Source organism: Rhinolophus ferrumequinum, chromosome 4 (genome assembly GCF_004115265.2).
Source record: "Rhinolophus ferrumequinum isolate MPI-CBG mRhiFer1 chromosome 4, mRhiFer1_v1.p, whole genome shotgun sequence".
NCBI classification, from domain to species: Eukaryota; Metazoa; Chordata; class Mammalia; order Chiroptera; family Rhinolophidae; genus Rhinolophus; species Rhinolophus ferrumequinum.
This window is the reverse complement of record NC_046287.1, coordinates 104,591,827-104,613,833: the sequence shown is the minus strand read 5'-3', so window position 1 is coordinate 104,613,833 and position 22,007 is coordinate 104,591,827. Positions and strand designations below refer to the sequence as shown.

Sequence of the window (22,007 nt, the reverse complement as noted above, 5' to 3'; positions counted from 1 at the left end):
TGAGCGTTGGGCTGCGTGCCTGCTGTCTGGTGGTGCTCCTGCCATGGCAGTGATGTCCCCTGAGGAGCAAATGGCGTGAGTGCTGGTGGCCGTAGGTTCCTCGACGACCAATCACAAATGTACATTGAACAAGGTGTCTGTGAACAAACACGTAAAACACGGTCATGTATTGATGTGGTCATCTGTCCATGGTGACCAAACAAGGAACCTGACCCCACAGTCGTGAATTGGGAAAATAAATACTACACATGACAAGAACTGACTGTTTACAAGATGCCTGTGTCCCAGGCACTTAACCTTTAAATAAAGATCACCCGTTTTCAGTGCACAGCAGGCCCTCCAGTGACATGGTTTCCTTGCAATTGTTGGTGAGATAGTAAGAATGTAACTTGTTTCTATCAATTCACCTTGTTTGTAACACTGGTTTCTTTAAACCTGGTTTGGCTTAAAATTCCAGAATCTACTAATGACATTATGTGAAGACTTACTGTATATACTTTCAAGGCCAGGACAATACGGAATAGAAGTTGGGTTTGCTGTCTTTAAATTCTTATTAAAATTACCTAATGAAGTTCCTTTAAGTTTTCCTTCATTCTCCGTAAGTTTTTCACAAAAGGACTTAAAAATTTTAAAAAGGTCTTGTAAGGTTTGACCCAGAAAGTGACTATTTGCATTCGTATTTCGTGGGTTTATAATAGCTGAAGGAAGGCCTAAGAAAACGAGCCACTGGAAGCAGTCCACGCAGGTACTTAGGTGTCATGAGCTGTGGCCCCGTTGAATCTGGAACACCTGCCATAGCTTTTCCTGTGCCTTTCTTTTATGTTCTTGATAAATTGCTAGAATACCAGTTTGACATGGCACTCTGAGGACAGCCCCCGAGTTCTTCATTTGTAGGTGAGAGCTGTCTGTCTGCCAGTTACAGATTAGACCTGCACACCTTCCTTGTGCCTGGGTCACTGCCTAGTGACTAAGTGTCAGAAACCGTGGGTTGTACCACCACCGTTGTAAGAGTGAAGACATAATTCAGAGACTCTGCTACCTTGTTTGTAACAAAGTATTTATGAGAGATGCGCTAGTTAAAAACCGACCCTGAAGTGTATGTCTATAGCCTTTAGTGTAATTTTTTGTTGGCTTCCCATTCTTCCCCACTGGACTGAGCTCGAAAGTATGAATGGTACATTATTGTGTTTTTGCACTAAGCATAGTGCTTGACACTAAGCATTCTGAGTTCCATTGAATAGTGTAGTGAATTTGTGAATGAAGAAATTGATACACAGATGAAATGATCTGTCCAGGTTACCAATTAATGGCAGAATTAGGATATAGATTCTTATTAGAGGGTGAGAAAGTTAAGTGACATGAGGAACACTTTGAGCCCTTAGCGTGTCCTTTAACCCCTGTGCGGGGCCCTTCCCTTCAGTGGGCAGAATGCTGGGAAGTGAGGTTTGGATGCAGCCTGCATGTGGTAAGACCCATACTGTCCAGACCTGCGCAGCTGGTAGTTTCCTTGTGTTGTTGGCTGGCTCCTGGTATCCTCCTGCTGTCCTCAGACTCCTGTGTAGGCCCTGTTCCTGCTTCTTCAAAACGTGATCAAATGATAAGGAGTGCATTCTTAAATAATGCTGGTCAGGCTAGTCTATTTTCACCATTCTCTCGTCTTTCGAAAGTCATTAAAAGTGTATAGTAAGTACACATTTTTTTCATTCTAACAGTTCTCTTTTTGACTACAGAAAAAAATGTGAATATTGTTTTTATTTGAAAAATACATGTTCCACAAAGCACTGAACAGCTAGTTTTCTTAAAAAATGAACATTAATTCCTGTTTGCCTACGCATTACTTAGATGAAGTTAGAAAGGTTTTAGAAAGTTTAATAAAAAGCCTACCCATTTTTATTGCAATGTTTGAATTGATCAGTTAATTTTACAACAAACTCAGCTCAATTATTGAATAACTGGGGACATTTGTTAATGGAAAAACTTATAAAATGTATGTGTAGCTATGTGACTCTTGTCACGCCCATCTTCTATGTCCATCGCTTTATGAATCTTCCTTTCTCTTAGCTTGATAAAGATGACATGGTGTACATGGAAGCATATGACAAGTTGCTGGAGTCCTGGCTCACTTTGGTCCAAGATGACAAACATTTCCATAAAGGCTTTTTTACCCAGCATGCAGTTCAAGTCTTCAACTCCTACATTCAGTGCCACCTGGCTGCTCCAGATGGCACAAGGAATTTGGTAAGTTTTAAGCCGGATTGTAAGGATGTCTGTCTCGTCATAGACTCTGTCTTGTCTATTTTACCCTGTTGTACATTGTATAATGCTGGAAATTTGGGATGAGCTTCCTGAGAGGATTTGCTGAGAGCATTGGACGGACAGCAGAAGTCGTCCCCTTGTCTAAATGCACCCTATTTGTGGGATGTAACTGGTAGTTGCCTCCTTTCTCTTTCGTTTTCAATTACTACCTGTGTCTTCCTAGTCGTCAAGTGGTATGAGTGACTTCTTGTGCCCAAGGGTCATGGATCTTAACAATGTCAGCTCTTTTCAGTGACAGAAGTTCAGTTGTCCGGGGTGTGTGTGTGTGTGTGTTTAACTGGTTTATCATGTGTGCTGTGGGGTTATATCCTTCACTTCTTTCTCTTCTGTTTTCCCCTTTTCTGGTGCCTCCAGGGCTATTCGGCATAGTTAGAGAGGGGGCCTAGAGAGCTGCCCTGAAGGTTGGCTCTGTCCAGCTCCTTTCTCATGTGGAGTGCCCGGGTTAGTTCACAGTGGAAAGGCTGTGGGACAAAAGAGCACAGCTCCTCACTCTGTCTCTCTCATCTGTAACAGACTGCAAATGGTGTGGCCTCTCGTGAGGAAGAAGAAATTAGTGAGCTTCAAGAGGATGATCGAGACCAGTTTTCAGATCAACTCGCCAGTGTGGGGATGCTGGGAAGAATCGCTGCTGAGCACTGCATGCCTCTTCTGACAAGGTACACACCGCCACAGAGACCACGGAGCAAACACTGTCCACTCTCCCAGGAGAGCACTTATGTGCTAAAGACTTTAAATACCCCCCCCAACCCCCCAGCACACTGGAGCAGACGGACAGACACACTCATGGTTGCATTTCTTGGCTTGTACATTGGAGCCCAGGCACTACAGCATAGATGGCAGACAGATTATGGAAAACATGGCATGACACATGATTTGACCCGTGAAATAAACACTTGGAACAACCAGTTTTCAAATGCCTGTTGTAAGCCTTGATTATTTATAAAGCACTGTTTTATTTCTGTGTCAAACGATAAATGACAGTTCCTGTAGTGCTTTGAGAAGAGTTGTGAACTATAATAAAGACTCGTATTTGTGTGTTCGCTAACATCTTAACTTACGTGGTCTAACACATGGAAGTTATAGGTCGTTCTAGTGTTGCTTACTGAACATTCTGACGCTGTTGCTTTTGTCCTCCTCTAGTTTATTAGAAGAAAGGGTGACAAGGCTCCATGGCCAATTGCAGCGCCATCAGCAGCACCTACTGGCTTCCCCTGGCTCCGGCACCATTGATAACAAAATGCTTGATGATCTGTATGAAGACATTCACTGGCTTATTTTAGTTACAGGTTGGTTGGTTATTTCTTTTTAAAATGTGATTGCCAGCTGAGCAGTTTAAACGTTAAGAGAAGCTTCATGTATCAAAAACAATAGTCCATACCTAGTATTGGAGGAAATATGGAGTCAGCTACAGGAAATATGTATGTTACAGCTACAGATGTGTTCTTTTAAAAATAGTGGCTAACATGTAATCAGTGCCTGTTGCATACGAAGTGTTTTATGTGGAGCTCCTGATAGTCCACGGAGCTAGTACTGTTATTAGGTATTATTGTTGTCATTGTTACTGTCCCATCTTACAAATGGAGAGGCTGAGACTTAGTTGTAAGTAACCAGCCCGTGGTGTCCCATGGTGAGGGGGGACCAGACGTGCATCTCGGCAGTCTGGGTTTAGAGTTTTCTTCTGTAGCCATGCTGCCCGGGGTTTCTGTATTGTAAGTAATCAGGAAAGAAGTACGAAGTTTTGAAAAAGCATTCCCAAATACTGACTTTTCATATAGATAATAATAGAATTCCTACTAACGTTACAGAATATATTACTGAAAATTATTAAAAGGTAGTATATGAAAAAGCCTACATGTCAGTATGAATTATAAAGTTGTTGACTAAAACATTTGTCCTTTGTTCTTTCCTGTTTTTTGAGAGTTAATTATCTAAGAAATAGAACGTCTTCTCATCAAACTTGGAATAAATATATTAAATTTATAATTTACTTCTACATCAATTTGTATGATGTATATAAATCAAGTAAGACTGAAAACATTTATAGTGCAATTTGATAACTGTAGATTTGTTAAGTGTTCGTTTTTAATTTTTTTTAAACTGAAGGCTACCTCTTAGCTGATGATACTCAGGGAGAGACTCCGCTAATACCTCCAGAAATAATGGAATATTCCATTAAGCACTCATCTGAAGTTGACATTAATACAACACTTCAAATTTTGGGATCTCCAGGAGAAAAAGCTTCTTCCATCCCAGGGTACAACAGAACAGATTCTGTGATTAGGTAATATGACCTCTATAGCTGTGCTCTTATAATTTATACTGTTTTATAAATTCTGAGTTGATGGGTAGTTGACTTGAGTGATAGGCACGTTGTCAGTCTCATTCGTGAAAGAAGAGAAAACTTGGAGAAGCCTTGACGTAAACAAGGACGGCCAGGACCCAGTGTATGTAAGCAGCACCTCTCTGGTGAGCCTGACAGCCATGCCAGTCTTGAGGGGGCAGACGTCCGGGATTCTGAACACAGTGAGCCTCTGAGGGAACATCCACCCCAATGGACTGTGCTCTGACCTTCTCCCTCCTCTGTCCGTCAGCAGGCCGTGCTAAGGTGGGCCGGGCACCCTGAGTGCGAGAAACAACATGGGTGGGTCTCAGCCGCCGGACGCATGCTGACAAGCCTGTGGTTCACAAAGCTGAAGCTGTATGTCAGTGTCTTACTTAAGGAAAACTGTGATCCTGTCTTACACAGTGGAAATATTTACCCTGGTGAATATGTGAAACTGAGAGCCTGTCAGTAAAGTTATGAGACTGTGTGCCTCAAATGCGAGAATGCCCTGGATCTTCCTAATGGCAACGGCCACTTTCTTACTAATTCCTAATGGGGACGTGAAGGAGAGGTTAACCCCGACTGAACATCCTCCTAAAAGTAAATTTGAAAACAGTACTTTAAATTTCAGTGCTCTAACTTTAGGTTGCAGGCAGAGATGTCAGTAATGAAATACCACTGGTTGTTGTCAATTGCAAAATTAGTAACTCAAGCAGGGTGGGTGCTGTCCCTGTCACTCTTTTTATTTTAATGCCAAAATACATGAGTGTCATTTAAACCTGTGCAGTAGAAAATACAATTTTCACAACAACTGAACTGTTAAGCTAATAGCAAGGCAATGTTGGGGGATTCATTCCTTTATTGCTGCATTCTCTCGTTTGACATAAAATACCAGTGCTGTTGGAACAGTCTCCTCCCTTCCTTGGGAGACGGTAGCCATTAGATTGAGTGTCTGGAAACTGTCGCTCTGCTTTGCTTTGATTCGTGGTGAATGGTGGTTCTGGGTTTTGTCACATGATGCTGTGTTATAGTTCTTGCTGGGCGGTGTCATCAGCAGTGCTTTCCTTGTATTTTTGGTGTGTTTTCAATTTTTGCCAGTCCCAGGTATGACTGCGGGAGCAAAATATTCTGGTCTGTGGGAACAGAGACTATGGAAGGCTGAGGTGAACACCCACCAAGAACATCGCCCCTTGTTTTTGTTTTGTTTGTTTTAGTCCAAAGAATTAATGTGAAGCTGAATGGGATGTGGGAGAAAAGTTCCTTGTTCGAGCTAAAAGTAGCTCACGTTGCAGCAGTGGTGGTTTAACAGATAGCAATTGAGCACGTCCTATGGAGTGGGCTCTGTCCCAGGATTTGTGATATACCAGTGACACAACAGACCCAAATCGCTCTCCTTTGCAGTTCGTTGTAGGAGAGAGATGCTAAATAAGTTCATTATGTAGCATGTTAGGGGACTGTGTGTGGGAAGAAGGTGAGTGGGGTGTCAGGAGTGTGACTTTACAGGGTGATCAGGTCTGGTGAGCAAAGGCCGGAGGGGAGCGAGGGCCCTGGAGGCCAGGGAATAGCTGTGCCAAGGCCGCTGTGGGTGCAGCAGTGTGAGGCGGGCTGGGTAGGTGGTGGGGATGGCGGGATGTTTGCCGGCTCGCTCCGGTCTTCGTAGTCTCTGCTCTGAATATGTGGGGTGTGAGCTGGGAAGCTTACTCTGATGCATTGAGAGAGAAGTATTGGGCAGAGGGGGGAGCAGGGGCTGGATGCAGTCAACCAGAGAAGATGCTGGCCCAGCCGGAGTGATGGCGAGCCTGTGAGAGTTAGGGGAAGCTGGTGCACTGGACTGAGTGGGGGGCTGTGAAACGCAAGGGGATCCAGGGTTTCCCATAAAGCCAAGATGGGATGTGGGACCCTGACTGCTGTCTAGGATACAGAATACGTTCACATAGCAGCTGAAGAAACTGAATAGGTGTTCATCTTGGGACAGCAACCACTAACACAGTAGTGTGCCGTCGTCATCGCCTCATTCTTCAGCCGCCCGAGGTGCCAGGATCTGAGGGTACTGCAGAAGTGTGGTGAGGGTGCTGGAGAAGCGTCGGGGCATCTTGGCTGTGGCAGGGCTCCTGGAAGAGATGGCAGGAGGCGGAGGGTGCCTGGGCACTGACAGGAGGGTGGGGGAAGGCTTGGGGGGAGTGTCTGATGGGCATGGAGAAGTAGGAGGGGCGCTGTGGAGCTGCTAACCGAGGGGCGAGAAGGGTGAAAGGCTGAGATGGGAGGGAACTGGTCAGATTGCTCTGGGAGGGTGACAGTGTCGAGGATGGATTAGAGGATGACAGACCAGGTAAGTGAGGGAGCGTCCTCCTTAGTGGCAGAGTGAAGGTGGAAGGGCAGATGGCTGTGTGGGGGCAGCTCGAGGACACTGCTGCTTGCGAGTGTGGTGACCAGGACAGGGAGGAGTGAACACAGGCTCCCGGGGAGGGAGCTGCAGGTTTACCTGCCTGAGGGGCTTGTCCTCTTACCTTGCTTCCACTGTACACAGAAGGCCACAGCTCTTCCTCATGCGGAATCTCCCTGTGGTGGCTTGGCGGGTGTGTACAACCTGCAGTGTGCCTACTAAGAGGACAGTTCCCAGTAGGGAGTGGGGAGGGACTGAGGAAGGAGAGCCAGGCACTTTGGAAGTCAGGGGGTTTTCAGTCCTTTGCAGTAAATAACACTGCAGAGGGACCTAATCCTGTTGTCAGCTACCAGGTTATTACAGCTTATTTCTGATGGTAGATCTCTGTGACTTTTGACATATAACTTGGAAGTTCAAATAATTGAGGGACCCTGCTGTTTTAAAAATGCTTTCCACTTAGTTATGTGAGCAAGTTTTCTCGGTGCATATAGTTATCAAAATATGAAAACAGGAGTCAAGTTATATTCAGCTACCTCCTTTTAGCAGTAAGTAATATTTTTTCACAGATACATGAGCTAATTTGGAAAAAATAAAACCTTGCTACATTAATCTCATTCAGAGCTGCATAAAATTTTATACTTATGTTTAATTATTTAAATTTCTTATATTTTGCTCAGTTGTACACTAATATGTATTATAGTGATAGCTGAATCCAGAAGACATTTTAAAAAATCTTATGATCATTGGAAATTTTTAAAAATCATATTTCAGTATCTGGACATTTATTTCAGAGAAGTATGTGGTGTGATCAATAAAATGTGTATAAAAATTTATTACATTAGGATAATATTCTATGGGGGAATGAAATTGAATTAAAAATGTAAGGAAACAAGGTAAACTTTCCAACTTGTTTACTTTTCATATGGATGATGGTGGGTATCACAACACTATGCTAATTATATCCCAGTGCATAAATTTAAATGGTGACTGTAACTATTTATTTCAAATTCTGTTAGGCTGCAAATTGTGTCATTTAAAACTATTCTCATGGTAAAAAATCTGATACATCAACTTAAATGTATTGTGAGGCTGTTAGGGTATTTTTGTTCACATACACCCTAAAATAATTTTTTAAAGTGAGCACTAGTGGTATAGGGAGTATGTATAGTGAAAAAAGGCGTTCGCGAGCAGAACCTTACAAACCACCTGTGTGAAGAGGTCAGAGGAGGAGGAGGAAGATGTCAGACTGGGAGAGAGTGAGAAACAGAGTGGGGACTCGGGAGTACGGTGCCAGGGGCCGTCTCAGAAGGGCAGCGTGGTCAGCAGGCTCTGGCTGTGTGACATGTCCAGGTAGATAAAAGCTGAATCCTGCCCGAGAGATTCCATCCCAAGAAGACCATGTCAATCACCTTGAGGGCAGCAGACCTCAGGGGATGACAGACCCTGTCTTGGGTCTGATACTCACAGTAATCATGTGATAATGGTTCTTTCCAATCAGTCCTTGCTGCTGGGCCTTTTAGCTGGTCAAGTTAAATGTGCCCCACTTCTGCTATGCACTCCCCTACTCCCATCCCAGACCAGAGACTGACTTATCTGTGCATCGTGCTGTTATTAACACCACACAGCCATGAGTTATGCGACTTAGGGCAGGACGTTGTGTGCAAGATTTTTATTTTTAAATTAACCCTTAAGAATCAAGTTTGTTAGGAAATAAATGGGAATATCAGATTTAGAGACAAGACTCCGTATATAGAACATTGTGTGGCGTTCAGTTACCAGAGCCTGCACCTTAAAACCAATCTATGATACAGACAGTGCCAGCCATGGCAGAGGGAGGTAGTGTGGTGGGCTGAGGGCTTTAGTGTTTGCTCTGAACTTTTGATTTTCTGTACTTCTCCGTCTTAAACCTGAAAAATCTCCTAAGATGGTAATGCAGCTACAGCTTCAACAGATGTAAGTCTGGCCATGACTCCTCTCTCTTGCTTTGTTTCATTTCCTACTTCCCAAAGGGTCAGCAATAGTGGGGCATTTGTCTACAACCTTATTGATGAAAATGTCAACTATAGCCTGGCCTGAATCCAGGGAGTTGAGATACAAAAAGGAACTTTTATGAAGACAGTATGGTTAGACAGCCAACAAATAGATCAGAGAATGAATGACTTTTCTTTTATACCTGCAGGCTGTTATCTGCCATTCTGAGAGTTTCAGAAGTTGAGTCTCGGGCAATAAGAGCAGACCTCACTCACCTGCTGAGCCCTCAGATGGGGAAAGACATTGTCTGGTTCCTGAAACGCTGGGCCAAGACTTACCTGCTGGTGGATGAGAAGCTGTATGATCAGGTCAGAATGCGAAGCTGTTGAACTTCGCTTGCATTCGTGATGATGGCAGATGTAGAAATGAGGACATTTTTCTTGGTGATTTTCTCCCCAAAGTGTGACTGAGTTTTGAATGGACATTCTCCCCGTTGAAGAGAGCTGTATGCTACTTTAATAACTCCTCTTAGAGCATATCGTTTGAGCTTATTTTAACCAATTTTCAGTTATACACTGCTATTTGAGAATGGGTCAGTTTATGCTCTTTGTATGTGGTATAAAAACCATGTTAACGTGTTAATAACAGAATGGTTAAAGCTGACAGGAAAATCACGTTGGAAAATGTAAGTGGATCGAGGGTGTCTCTTTTGGACTTAATGGAAATCAATTCATTTCTGAAATTGATGTGAAGTAAGCAGTAGTTCATATTTAGATGCTCATTTTAGTCTGATTTTCCTATGGGTTTTTTTTTTTTCAGTTGATCTTTTTTTCTGGCTTTAAAAAAACTTGTTTTCTCTCTTAAGATAAGTCTGCCATTTAGCACAGCATTCGGAGCAGACACCGAGGGTTCTCAGTGGATTATTGGCTACCTCTTACAGAAAGTCATCAGCAACCTCTCGGTGTGGAGCAGCGAGCAGGACCTCGCAAACGACACCGTGCAGCTGCTTGTCACGCTGGTGGAAAGAAGAGAGAGGTAAGCTGACTGGTTGCAAGAGGCAGCCTCTGTGTGTGTGTGCGTGTGTGTGTGTGTGACTTCAGTTTGCTTTTTTGTGTAGTATTTTCAGGTGGCAAACAATTAGAAGTTCCTAAGGTCCAGGTAGACCCTGCATGTTTGGAGCAGTGTGCTTAACAAACAATGTCATATTGCTACAAATGCAGGTAGGGCCCTCCCCTGTTACAAGTGAGGATGGCCTCAACTGTTCAGGATTTGGCATCAGAGTATCTTATGAGTAACGTATGTTTAGTTTAGTAATTTATTTAGAAATTAAAAGTGTTAAAAGCACTTTAATATAGAATAGTCTCATTTGATTTTTCACGTATCCTAATAGTATTACCGTATTTTAAAGATGAGAAAAACTGATACTTTAATAATTACATTTAATTTAATTTTGCAAAGTAAAATTTTTAGTGGCTTCTTCAGCAAATTCTGGAAATGTTTTTATTTTTCTTACTGCATAGGCATATGATTACTGTTATTACTATTGTCATTGGCTACTGTTTATTAAATTCTTATAATTTACTGGGTTCTGTTCTAAGCATTTCCTGTAGAGTATCTTATTTAATCACGTCAATCTCCGCCATGAGATTTGGGGCTGTCGTTGCTATCGTTATCCCTACTTTACAGATCAGAGAGATTAAGTACATTTTACATTGTCAGATTACCAGCGGGATTTGAGTGCAAGCTATGAGATTCCAAAGTCTATGCCAAGTTTACTGCACTTTAAAAATATTTAAATCTAACCACTCCCATTTTGGTTTACTTAGTCTACGTACAGTGTAAGTAGCGCATCTTATATTTTGTTTCTTCTCACAGGGCCAACTTGGTAATTCAGTGTGAAAACTGGTGGAATTTAGCTAAGCAGTTTGCCAGCCGAAGTCCACCTCTGAATTTCCTATCCAGTCCTGTGCAGAGGTCGCTGATGAAGGCTCTTGTCTTGGGAGGTTTCGCACATATGGACACAGAGACCAAACAGCAGTACTGGACTGAGGTGACAGTCCCTGTTTACGTTGCCCCTTCATGTGTAATTACTTGTTTTGTGTATGTGTTGCCAGAAAATGGTCTGTGGAGACATAACCGTGTTAGTCATGGCTGTTCTGACATTTTTCCCTCCTAATGAGTAGGCTGGAGCTTATTATTTCACAAATATCTTCTTATGACTTGTCCACATCTGCTGATATGATGACATTGACTATTATTAAGTGTTCCGTAGTTTAGGCACATTTTCCCCAACTCAGATGAAAGCCTAAACTAGTGTATTAACTCTTCATCAATCATCAGTGAGATGCAGCTTGTCTTGAACAAGAAGATATGAATTAACCACTGTATTAGTTTGCCAGGCTGCTCTGACAGAATACCGCCAATGCGTGGCTTAAACAACAGAAGTGTGTCGTCTCCCAGGTCTGGAGGCTGGACGTCTGAGGTCCAGGTCTCGGCTGCTGGTTCTCCCTGAGGCTGCGAGGGAGCCTTGCCAGCCTCCGGCCAGCTTCTGGTGGTCTGTGGGCGGCTTCCATGTTCCTTGGCTTGTCATCATCCCATCTCTGCCTTCATCTTGACGGGACATTCTCCACGTCTGCATGTCTGTGTCCAAATGTCCCCTTTGTAAGGACACCAGTCACACTGGATTATGGGCCACCCTAATGACCCCATCTTAATTTAACCAATTACATCTGAAACAACCCTATTTTCACATTAGGGCATGTTCTGAGGTACTAGGCGTTTGGACTTCATATACCAACTTTGGGGTGACCATAATTCAACCCCTGACAACCAGCAGGGGTGTTGTCTCATATAATAAGCTTTAAATTGGGAACCAGCCATTACCAATATATGCAGCTTGCCACCCTTAGTCCTTGCTTGAGAAGGGGCAGACATTAGGCAGGTGTGACCTCGGGAGCAGATGGAAAATCAGGCTGACCATGTATTTCTAGTTTAAATCATTGTAGTATGATAGTACAGCTTCATGAATATGCTTGTTCACTCATACTCAGTGCAGCACTGGTTATCTGAAGTTATGTTCTCTGTAAGAGGAGTTGGAAAGGGAAAAAACTGGCAAAAGCTTATGTTGGGCTTGACCTTGTAGAACAGAGGTTGGCAAACTATAGCCCAAAGACCAAATCCGACCTGCTGTCTGCTTTTATAAATAAAGTTTTATTGAAACCTGTTCACGTTCAATTGTTATATCTTGTCTGTGGCTGCTTTTGCACTACAGTGCAGTCGTAACTGAGTAGTTGGGCCAGAGGTAGTGTGTCCTGCCAAGTCTAAAGTAGGTACCCTCTGGCCCATTACAGAAAATAGTTTGCCAGTCTCTACTGTGGAGGCTTATTTTATTGGAAAGAGATGAGGATAGTGGCAGAATTCTGTGAATGGTGTTGAGGAAGTTGTATTCTGTGATTTGTGGTTTCTTCTCTCTCTCTCTCCCTCTCTCTCTCTCTCAACTAAATTACTTAAGGAAATGAGATAAAAGCATGCACTTGTGCTTTTCCATAAATAATTTTTTAATTGAGATGTAATTGACATGCAGGATAAGGGTTTGACTTACACATATTCTGAAATGATTACTCAATAAGTTATCATCCATCATGTCATGTTGACACAATAAAAATAAAAGGCAAAAAATGAAAAAAATTTTTTTCCTTGTGATGATGACTCTTAGGATTTCCTCTCTTAACTTTTCTATACACCATACAGCAGTATTAGCTGTCATCACCATGTTGTGTAACACATCCCTAGTGTGTGCGTGTTTTATAACTGGAAGTTTGTACCTTTTGACCATCTTTCTCCAATTCCCCCTCTCCCTACTTCCACCTCTGAAACCAAAACTTTTTCTATGAGTTTGTTGTGTTTTTTTTTTAATGGATTCCACATATAAGTGAGGTCATATGGCATTTGTCTTTCTCTGTCTTATTTCACTGAGCACAATATCCTCTAGATCCATCCATGTTGTCTCAACAGCAGGATGTCCTTGTTTTTTTTTTATGGCTGAATTAGTATTTCTGTGTGTGTGTGTGCACGCGCGCCTGCATTTAAAATATATAGACATATACACCACAACTTCTGTCTCCAGTCATCCATCGACGAGCACTCAGGTTGTTTCCATGTCTTGGCCACCATGAATAGCGCTGCTGTGGACACGGGGTGCAGGTATCTTCTAATTAGCGTTTTCATTTCCTCAGAATATATTCCAAGTGGAATTACTGGGTCATAAGGTACTTCTAGTTTTAAATTTTTGAGGAACCGCTTGCTATTCTGTTTTCCATAGAAGCTGCACCCTTTTACCTCCTCACCAGCAGCGCACAAGTTTCCCTTTTCTCCACAGCCTCGCCAGCACGGTTATCTCATTTTTTTGATCATGGCCATTCTGACAGGTGTGAGGTGATATCTCATGGTAGCTTTGATTTTTGAGCATCTTTTTATGTATTTTGTGTTGTTTCTCTTTCTGCCAGAAAGTTTGATGACTCTCAAAATGGGGAATATAATGTATGGTTCAAATATTCTTTGTTTTCTATGCTTTTTCTACCTCCAGCAATTAGAACTATTTTGGAAAGTGACCATCCAAGTTGAGGACGTGAAGTTGAAGAGATCAATGAAGTATGTAAATCGACCTTTTAAGAAAATTCATCTTTCATTTTTGTAGGTTCTTCAGCCACTTCAGCAGCGATTCTTAAGAGTGATAAATCAAGAGAACTTCCAGCAGATGTGTCAGCAGGAGGAAGTCAAGCAGGAAATCACTACGACGCTCGAGGCCCTGTGTGGCATTGCAGAGGCCACCCAGATTGACAACGTAGCAATCCTTTTTAATTTTTTAATGGACTTTCTTACCAACTGCATTGGGCTGATGGAAGTTTACAAAAACACCCCAGAGACTGTCAATCTCATCATAGAAGTTTTTGTTGAAGTTGCTCATAAACAGATATGCTATCTTGGAGAGGTGAGCACTTCCTACTTTATCCTCAGGATGAAGACGCCCTAAAGCTGTAACACAATAGGAAATGCTTTACTTCAGATTTAATGAACATTATCTGAAGTATTTTCACGCTTCCAAAAGATTTTTCAAAAAGACTATTTTCAAAAGAACTCATTATTCAGAGGAAGGCATATTGAATGAATATAAATTCTTGCCCTAAAAATATGTTAATGTCTTTGGGCTAATATGTTATTAAATCAGATTCATCCAAATGAGGAATATTTGATAAAACAAATGGATTATGGTAGAAAATTTTAACCAGTTTCTCTGGTAGAACCCTAAGGCTTAAAATTTCAAATGGCAATTTGTATCTTGTGTTTTGTAAATCAGATGCGTGTTGAGACACACTAACTTCTTCTATATTCAATAAACAAAATGTGTTTTTTGTCCCATTAAGTTATTTAGAAAGCTATTTTAAAACAGTCTTAAAAATATATTTGTATTTATTAGCAGATTAGTGTAAATCTTGTCCCAAATCATTTAATATGGGCTCCTGATTTGTAATTGTTGTTGTCAGGTCAAAAGTGAGGTTATATTTTAATTAGTATATATGTAATCACAGATGCATTACTGAGAGAGCAGGCCAGTTCCATTTATTCTAATGTTTGTGACTCCTGTTTGGTGCTCTGTGCTTTTGAAAGTCATAAGTTTTAAATCTTAAAATTATCAGTGTTATGTAAGAAGTAAAAGCAGTTCTGTTGCTTAAATCTTACTATCTAGTATTACCTTTTTAGTCAAATGAACAAAAACATGGATGTCAAATTTTATTGTTTGAAAATGGCTAGTATTTTAAACATAACTAATCTTCAGTAGATGCTTTTTTGTTTTTGTTTTAGTATAGTTTGAAGCAAGGATCTAGTAGAATTTGGAGTCAATTTACTAGATTATATTTTTAAATGTCTGTAGTGTTTAGATTAGGTCCTACCCAGGAGCATAACCTGTGTGTGCTTTCTTGCAGTCCAAAGCCATGAACCTGTACGAGGCCTGCCTTACTCTGTTACAAGTATACTCTAAGAATAACCTGGGGCGCCAGCGGATAGACGTCACGGCGGAGGAGGAGCAGTACCAAGACCTCCTGCTCATCATGGAGCTGCTCACCAACCTTCTGAGCAAGGAGTTCATAGACTTCAGCGACACGGGTAGGGGGCCTGCCGCGAGGGCAGACCTTGTTGTTTCTACTAAAGCAAAGGAGGATTTTCTTTCCGTGAAATCCTTTGAGAAAGTTCCGTCCGTGTACAGAGCAGATGCAGGTGTCATCTGTGCGGGTAAAGTGAGGCTGGGCCCCCCTCTGATAATAATAGTATCTCTGTTGATTAGGTCTTTCCTAAACGCCAGGCACTGCTCATAGCACCGTGGCGTGAAGTCGGCGCCACTGTCACACGAATTTGACAGATGAGCAGAGGGGCACAGGAGGTTGTCACGTCACTGGCACACAGACACCAGGAAGTTGCAGGGCCCCTGCGCCAATGCCCTGGGAAACCCCGGCGCTCCCAGCGTGCAGCGTGGGGGCCGTTGTCGGGGTGGGACGCACTGGACTCGAGCTCTTATCCCCCCCCCCCCCCCCCCGCAGAGATCTCGCAGGGGCGCCCTGACAGCACAGCTCTGGGCACTTGGCCAGCCTTCCATGCCAGTGCTGTGGGGATGCCTTCCACAGTGCCATCCGTATCAGCTGTGAAGCCTGCCTGGTGCCTGGCTCTGTGGCCAGCAGCCAGCAGGCAAGAGGGGACTGTTGCTTCCAGTGAGGATGTCACCGGTGGTGGAGACCTCGTTTACTTGCAGTGCCCTCACTGCGGTCTCACCCTGCCACCCACCTTGCCTTAACACGAGATGCTGCTTTGTAAGAGAAGAACGAATTCTGTCTGGACTCTCCTGGCACATGTTGTGCAGACATTGGCCGTTGTGGCCACCCCTTCCTTATGAGAGACCTTCCACTTTCCCGTGTCTTCTGGGCTTGACGTGGTTCTTTCTCTGTCTCCTTACTCACTGCACAAGGTCCTTTTCCAGGGTCTGCACTGTGCCAGGCTCTGCGCACTGCAGTCTAGAAGGTTGACTCCTTCGCAGTCAGCTGGGGTGCCCATGTGAAATGGCTTGTCCCACACCCGCAGTGAGTCCTCTCTGTACCAAAGCGCAGCTGCCACTCAGCCAGGCCCATCTCTCACCCAGGTGCCACCCTTGTGTTTCCTGATTCCTTCGGGTTGGTGTTTCTTAATCCAGGAGTTCTTGACCTTTTCTAGGTCAAGTGCCTTCAAAACCTGGAATGGTTACTGAGCCCTTCCCTGGAAAGGTGCGTGTTGCACCAGCCAGCAGTTTCATACCTTGTCAGTTGCCTCTGGGGGTGTAGGCACCCAGGCCAGAGCCGGGCCCCTGAGGGACCTGACTCAGAGTCAAGAGCTAATACTGAAAGGCATTTAGAGGGAGATGCCCCGCAGCCTCCCAGGTTGCACGCCCTGCCCATGTTCTGAGGATAAATGGTAGAGCACATACGGGTGATGGGAGGTGTTCACAATAAAAGAGCAAAAAGATTAAAATCACAATAAAACATTAAGAAAAGAAGTTGGGGCTAAAACACTCAGGATTAAAAGTACGAAATATGGGTAAAAAGAATAAGGGTAGATAGAGTTGAAGTTTAGAAGAAAGAAAAACAAAGACTTAAAATACAAAATGATAAACAGTATTAGCTGATAAAATACATGGTAAAGGGAAGATAATATTTTTAAGTAATTATTTTTAAAATAATAGGTAAGATAAAATATTTCAAATATTGTAAAGTAAAATGAACATCCTAGGCAGCCTATTAATAGGAGAGGGAGCTGGCAGCCAGAGCAGGGTCCCCTAAGAGGGAAAGCGGGTGTTACTGTGGAAATTATCTAACTCACAGTATGGCCAGCATGCAGTGGAGTAGATGCTACTTTTCAAAATACTAATTGAGCATTAGTAGAATAATGTGTAATGTAGAACACAGAATGTCTTCTGTATCGAGTACTCAGAGACCCTAAAAAGTGAAATTCAAAAGGGTGACCCTGGGCCACTTACCAGCTATGTCACCGTGCGCTTTGCGGGTCCCTGTGCTTGGGGGTCGAGTGTATTTCACTACCGTGAGGGCGGAATGTGTCCAGCTTTGTGGACGTTGCACTGCTCCAGCTGTCAGACTGCATGCACTCTTTCTGTCTCACCAGATGAAGTGTTCAGAGGACATGAGCCGGGACAAGCGGCGGGCAGGTCCGTGTCGGCAGCCGACGTGGTTCTGTATGGGGTGAACCTCATCCTGCCCTTGATGTCACAAGACCTCTTGAAGGTAATTGAGGAGGGTGGATGTGACCATTGAAATGCGTGAGCTCCAGGCCCCAGGAGTTTAGACGAAAACGTGCCTCCAATTTAACTGGGTGTCTGCATTCCCGCTTATCTAAGTACATGTGAACGTGGAGCGTCTGCATCCCTGCTCTGTGTCGTTCACACTCGTACCTGCAGCTCAGGACACAGACTCCCACTCAGTCCTGCCCAGAGTCCCGCGTTCATGAGGTACTAGTGAAGGAACAGTGCTTCCTCTCGAGGCTGCGTCCTCACGTCAGCAGTCTCGACTCCCTCAGCGCTTGTTATTAAGCAGATGAAGTAAGTTAGGCATGTAGGTGCACACCTGCCTCTGATCCTTCTGAGCACCATTCTCAGGGTGAGGGATTAAGCAGGGAAGGAATTACAGGTCACTCCATGTGGAAATCGGGTGGTAGGGACTCACGATCACAACAGCTTTTCCTTTCTGTACCTTCTGACTACGTTGTGCCGCAGTCTCACCGCTGAGACTGGTGGTTGAGGGGCTGGTGGTGAGGTGCCCTTTCTTACAAGTCTTCTCGCCAGCTGTCGCAGGATGGTGAGGGTGGGGACAGGGACATGGGTGCGTGCACAGTGATGGGACACAGGCAGGCAGGACGGAGAGACTGAGGTGCACTTGGAAGGTGAGTGTCCGAGTGGGAGGGCTGCAGACTTCCAGCCTGGTGGGCGGTCACCACGTGCTCTCGTGGTAGATGTCTCTGTTGGGAAGGATTCTGGTGACCCATGAGCCACGTTCATACACAGCCTATAGGATGGAGCAGTTTAGTCAGCTTGGGTAGTGATTGGCTTGTAGGGCTTTTTGATTTTTTCAAATAAAGCATTAAACATTTAGACTTGTATTTTCTTAAGTGACGTTAAATTAGATCGCCTACTGTTTACCTCAGTTCTGCAGGTCTGTCTGATCAGAAATTAGATTTGGGGAGTGTGAAGGGCTGACTACTCTGTTCTACGAATACTTGAAACAGTTGGTGTTACCTTCTCATGTTTTCCAACACGTTTGAATGCAGATAAACACATTTGTGGAACAGTTTATTTCCTGGGCGTTTAATAATTTGAGATGTGGCTGCTTTGTTTACTTTTTCCAGGTAAACACATAGAATTATCTGGAATTGGTTGTAGCTTTTATTATTCAGAAGATAATTGTTTCTACTATGCATTATTTTCCTATTAGTTACAAAAATATTCCCTTTAACTTATTTTTACATTTAATTAGGTCTTTGTGTTTTCTATATCTTGTATGTGTTTTAAAGAAATCATTATACTTAGAGGCTTATCTGTTATTACTTTACTTTTTAATGAAAATAGAAAAGATACCATTAAGCATCTAAATATTTACCTTTTGTTTTTCAGTTTCCAACCCTTTGTAATCAATACTACAAATTAATCACATTTATCTGTGAGATTTTTCCTGAAAAAATACCACAGCTTCCTGAAGATCTTTTTAAAAGTCTGATGTACTCCCTAGAACTAGGAATGACGTCATATCCTTTAAATGAACATCATTGTCACTTGTCACTTGAGGGAGAGAGCCTACCTGAAGAAAAGTTTTTAAAATTCGTGTTTTTCTTTTTTCTTCTGTGGTTCAGTTTTAATTCTTTAAAAAGTCGCTATCTCTATAACTGCCCTAATTCTTTGGGGTTTTTTGTTAGTTTGTCTCATCTTGTCCTTTCACAGATCCCAGAGGCATTGGGCCCCTGGTCCCTAAATCACTTTTTTATTGAGTGCCCCAGTTAATAATGTCATACACTGTTGCTGAGCATCTGATCTTAGCTCCCTGACAGAAGGGAATGTCAGGGCTTTTTATCAGTTGTGTGCCTCACGATCAGAAACATGCTGTGAGTCTCCAGCCTCAGACCCCAGATACTCAGGGATCAGCTCCACACCTTGGGGGTCTTCTCTTCTCGCATAGCTCAGTGAAGACATCATACTGATATACTTAATCCCTGTATTCACGTCTGGAAACACAGCCATCTGATAGTAGCTCTAAGTCAGGTGTGTCCGCTCTGGTTTGTTCTTTGACCTTCATGATCAGGATGAGTTCAGAGGTTTGCCAGCTGTGCCTGGAGGCTCTGACACCGCTGGCTGAGCAGTGTGCCAAGGCCCAGGAGACAGACTCCCCACTGTTCCTCGCCACACGGCACTTCCTGAAGGTAAGGCACTTGGGTGGTATGTGGACCACCTGCTTGGATGGCTACGTCAGTGCCCATAAATCTCTCAAATGAGGACGCGCTCACCTTCTCTCGTGGCCAAGGAGATAATTACTCTGACACACAACCCTCCACTTCTGTTCTGTGTTCTTGAAAACAGATGTGAATACCACAGGGAGTTTGATAACTTGATTGTTATATCACAGCGAGTAATTGCATCTGTATCCTCTCCTTGGCTTTAAAACACCATTTTTTCTAATTTTCAGATTTATTTGATAATAAGTATGGAATGGGGAAGGGTCTTACTTAGAGGTCCCCTGTGTCCTTTCAGCTGGCGTTTGATATGCTGGTTCTGCAAAAGCACAACACGGAGATGACGACGGCGGCTGGCGAGGCCTTCTACACGCTGGTGTGCTTGCATCAGGTACCGCTCAGAGGAGCGCTCCCTCGCCGGGCGGCCTGTGGCTCAGGCTGCAGTGCTGGCCCGGGAGGCCCTGCTTCCTCACACCCCGTCTGTAGCCTGCACTGCTGTGAGCCATCCTTTGCATGGTCACAGCCCTAAGTATGTCCTGCCACGGCGGTGCTAGGAACCAGGCATCAACGTCAGGGAATGACGGGGACGTGCTTTCTGTCCCTGAGGAACTCAGTTTTGTTAGGAAAACAAGATGAGTGAGCCTGGGGCCGCAGAGGACACTGCCTTCAAAGAGTCTGGAGAGCACAGTGTGGTACTGCCGATTACAGTGTGGGGAACAGTGTCTTTTCTTTCCTCTTTTTTTTTGAGCTTTTAGAGACTCAAACACTCCCTGATACTGGGTTAAGGTTATCCTGGGTCACTTGTGTCCCTTCCCTGTCCCAGTAGAGTAAGGACCCATCAACTGTACGGGAAGAATCATATTTGGTCATCAGCTGCCTCAGTTTCCCAGAACCCTCCCTGCCTCCCACATGTCCCAGCATGACTAAGTGATTGGCTAGAGAAGCCTTGACATTAGTTTTTAAGTGTAGAGACCATAGCATTTGCTGTGACTGGTGCTCAGGGTTTCATTTTATTTCCCCTTTTAAAAAGATAGGATTTCGGGGTGGTCTTCATACCACTTGAAGACCCCTGCCCAGCGGGCTTTCTGGACCATCTGCCCCAAGCTGCAGGTACTTGGGATTTCAGAGAAAGGGACTCAGGTCCTTTCTCTGTCACTGATTTCCAGTTGCTTCCTAGGAAGAGGGGCTTCTAGTCCCCACATATATAAGCCGTACATTGTGGTTACCTTATAAAAGCTTCACACCTTGTAGGAGAGAGAGCAGGCCTGGGGTGGGTGAGGGCAGTGTCCTGCTGGTCTGGCCCACAGGCTCAGCTGTTTCTGGCCCTTTCTGTTTTCTCGCCCGTGAGCAGGCCTGTCCCTTGGGGGCAGTTAGGGCAGCTGCTCTGGCTCCAGGCTGTGGGTGGGGGTGGGGTGCAGCGCCTTGCTCGTCTCTTTCCCAAATGTAGTTGACATTTGGTTTCACCACAAGAAGCAAATGAAAAATGGTGGCCGACCAGCCTTTTTTCAAGAGAGTTTATCTTGGAAAGCTGTGCTGGTTGAATCTACCTTAGCCCTAGCCCCGCCCTCTGTTTAAGGCTTTATTATGGGGGCACTGAAAACAAAGGCTCCGCGCACAGCCTGTGCCCCAGTGTGGCCCGAGCTACTGCGCCCTCCCAGAGCCACTGGCACAGTGCTGGCTGGCAGCTGCATGCGCAGTCATTCAGGCATTGTCCTTCCACTTGGAGAGCGGAGCGACGTACACCTTCCCGCTCTGCCACCGGCTCCCAATAGCTCCTGCCATATTTGTGTGCAGCCTCTGGGAAATGAAGTCAGGCTGCAGACTTAGGTTCCCTATAAAATGTAAAACACGGGTCATGTGGTTTGAAAACAGGTGGTAACACAACAAAATTGGTGATCACATGGCTTCTGCAGCCAGACAGCCTGGATTCTCACTCAGGGGCCTGACTAATGTTACTGTGTGAGAACTGCCACCTGTGAAAGCAGGAGCGTCCACAGAGCCTGGTACCTCGTAGGGTTGTTTTGACAGGTGAGCAGTCTGTTGTGTGTGGCAAGCTTTCAGTAAGTGCTGACCTGTAGGAAGAGCTGCCGACCTGGCCTCTGAGAGGTGCCCGGGGCATGACGCAGGAGCTACCCGTGTTTGAGGAAGGCTGTTCTTACGTGCTCTTTCTCTCTTCAATAGGCTGAGTATTCTGAATTGGTCGAAACATTACTGTCAAGTCAACAAGACCCCATCATTTACCAGAGACTGGCAGATGCCTTCAACAAGCTCACCGCAAGCAGCACGCCCCCCACGCTGGACCGGAAGCAAAAGATGGCCTTCCTGAAGAGTTTAGAGGAGTTTATGGCAAATGTTGGTGGGCTCCTGTGTGTAAAATAAAGAACAAAACTATGCCTAATTCAGACCCTTTCTGCAAAGTGCCCTGACTTGCTAACAGGTGACTGAGTCTTGTCCTGCCCCCAATTCCTTGGCCACTTGGGA

At 44.2% G+C, this 22,007-nt stretch overlaps 1 protein-coding gene across 2 annotated transcripts in view; it reads left to right on the top strand.

Moving 5' to 3' along the window:
- Window positions 1–21,930, top strand: part of XPO4 (exportin 4) — an 85,953-nt gene extending 64,023 nt beyond the window's left edge. The window contains exons 10-23 of one of the 2 annotated variants that reach the window (XM_033104661.1): window positions 2,062–2,238; window positions 2,830–2,972; window positions 3,457–3,602; window positions 4,420–4,597; window positions 9,202–9,361; window positions 9,859–10,028; window positions 10,869–11,043; window positions 13,690–13,983; window positions 14,978–15,158; window positions 17,196–17,314; window positions 18,697–18,827; window positions 19,379–19,496; window positions 19,825–19,917; window positions 21,708–21,930. In XM_033104661.1, coding sequence (XP_032960552.1) covers window positions 2,062–2,238; window positions 2,830–2,972; window positions 3,457–3,602; window positions 4,420–4,597; window positions 9,202–9,361; window positions 9,859–10,028; window positions 10,869–11,043; window positions 13,690–13,983; window positions 14,978–15,158; window positions 17,196–17,314; window positions 18,697–18,827; window positions 19,379–19,496; window positions 19,825–19,917; window positions 21,708–21,905 — 2,283 coding nt within the window. In that variant the 3' untranslated portion in view covers window positions 21,906–21,930. The remainder of the gene's footprint in view (window positions 1–2,061; window positions 2,239–2,829; window positions 2,973–3,456; window positions 3,603–4,419; window positions 4,598–9,201; window positions 9,362–9,858; window positions 10,029–10,868; window positions 11,044–13,689; window positions 13,984–14,977; window positions 15,159–17,195; window positions 17,315–18,696; window positions 18,828–19,378; window positions 19,497–19,824; window positions 19,918–21,707) is intronic. The other variant, XM_033104662.1, reaches the window with a different exon arrangement.
- Window positions 21,931–22,007: the final 77 nt, after the last annotated feature.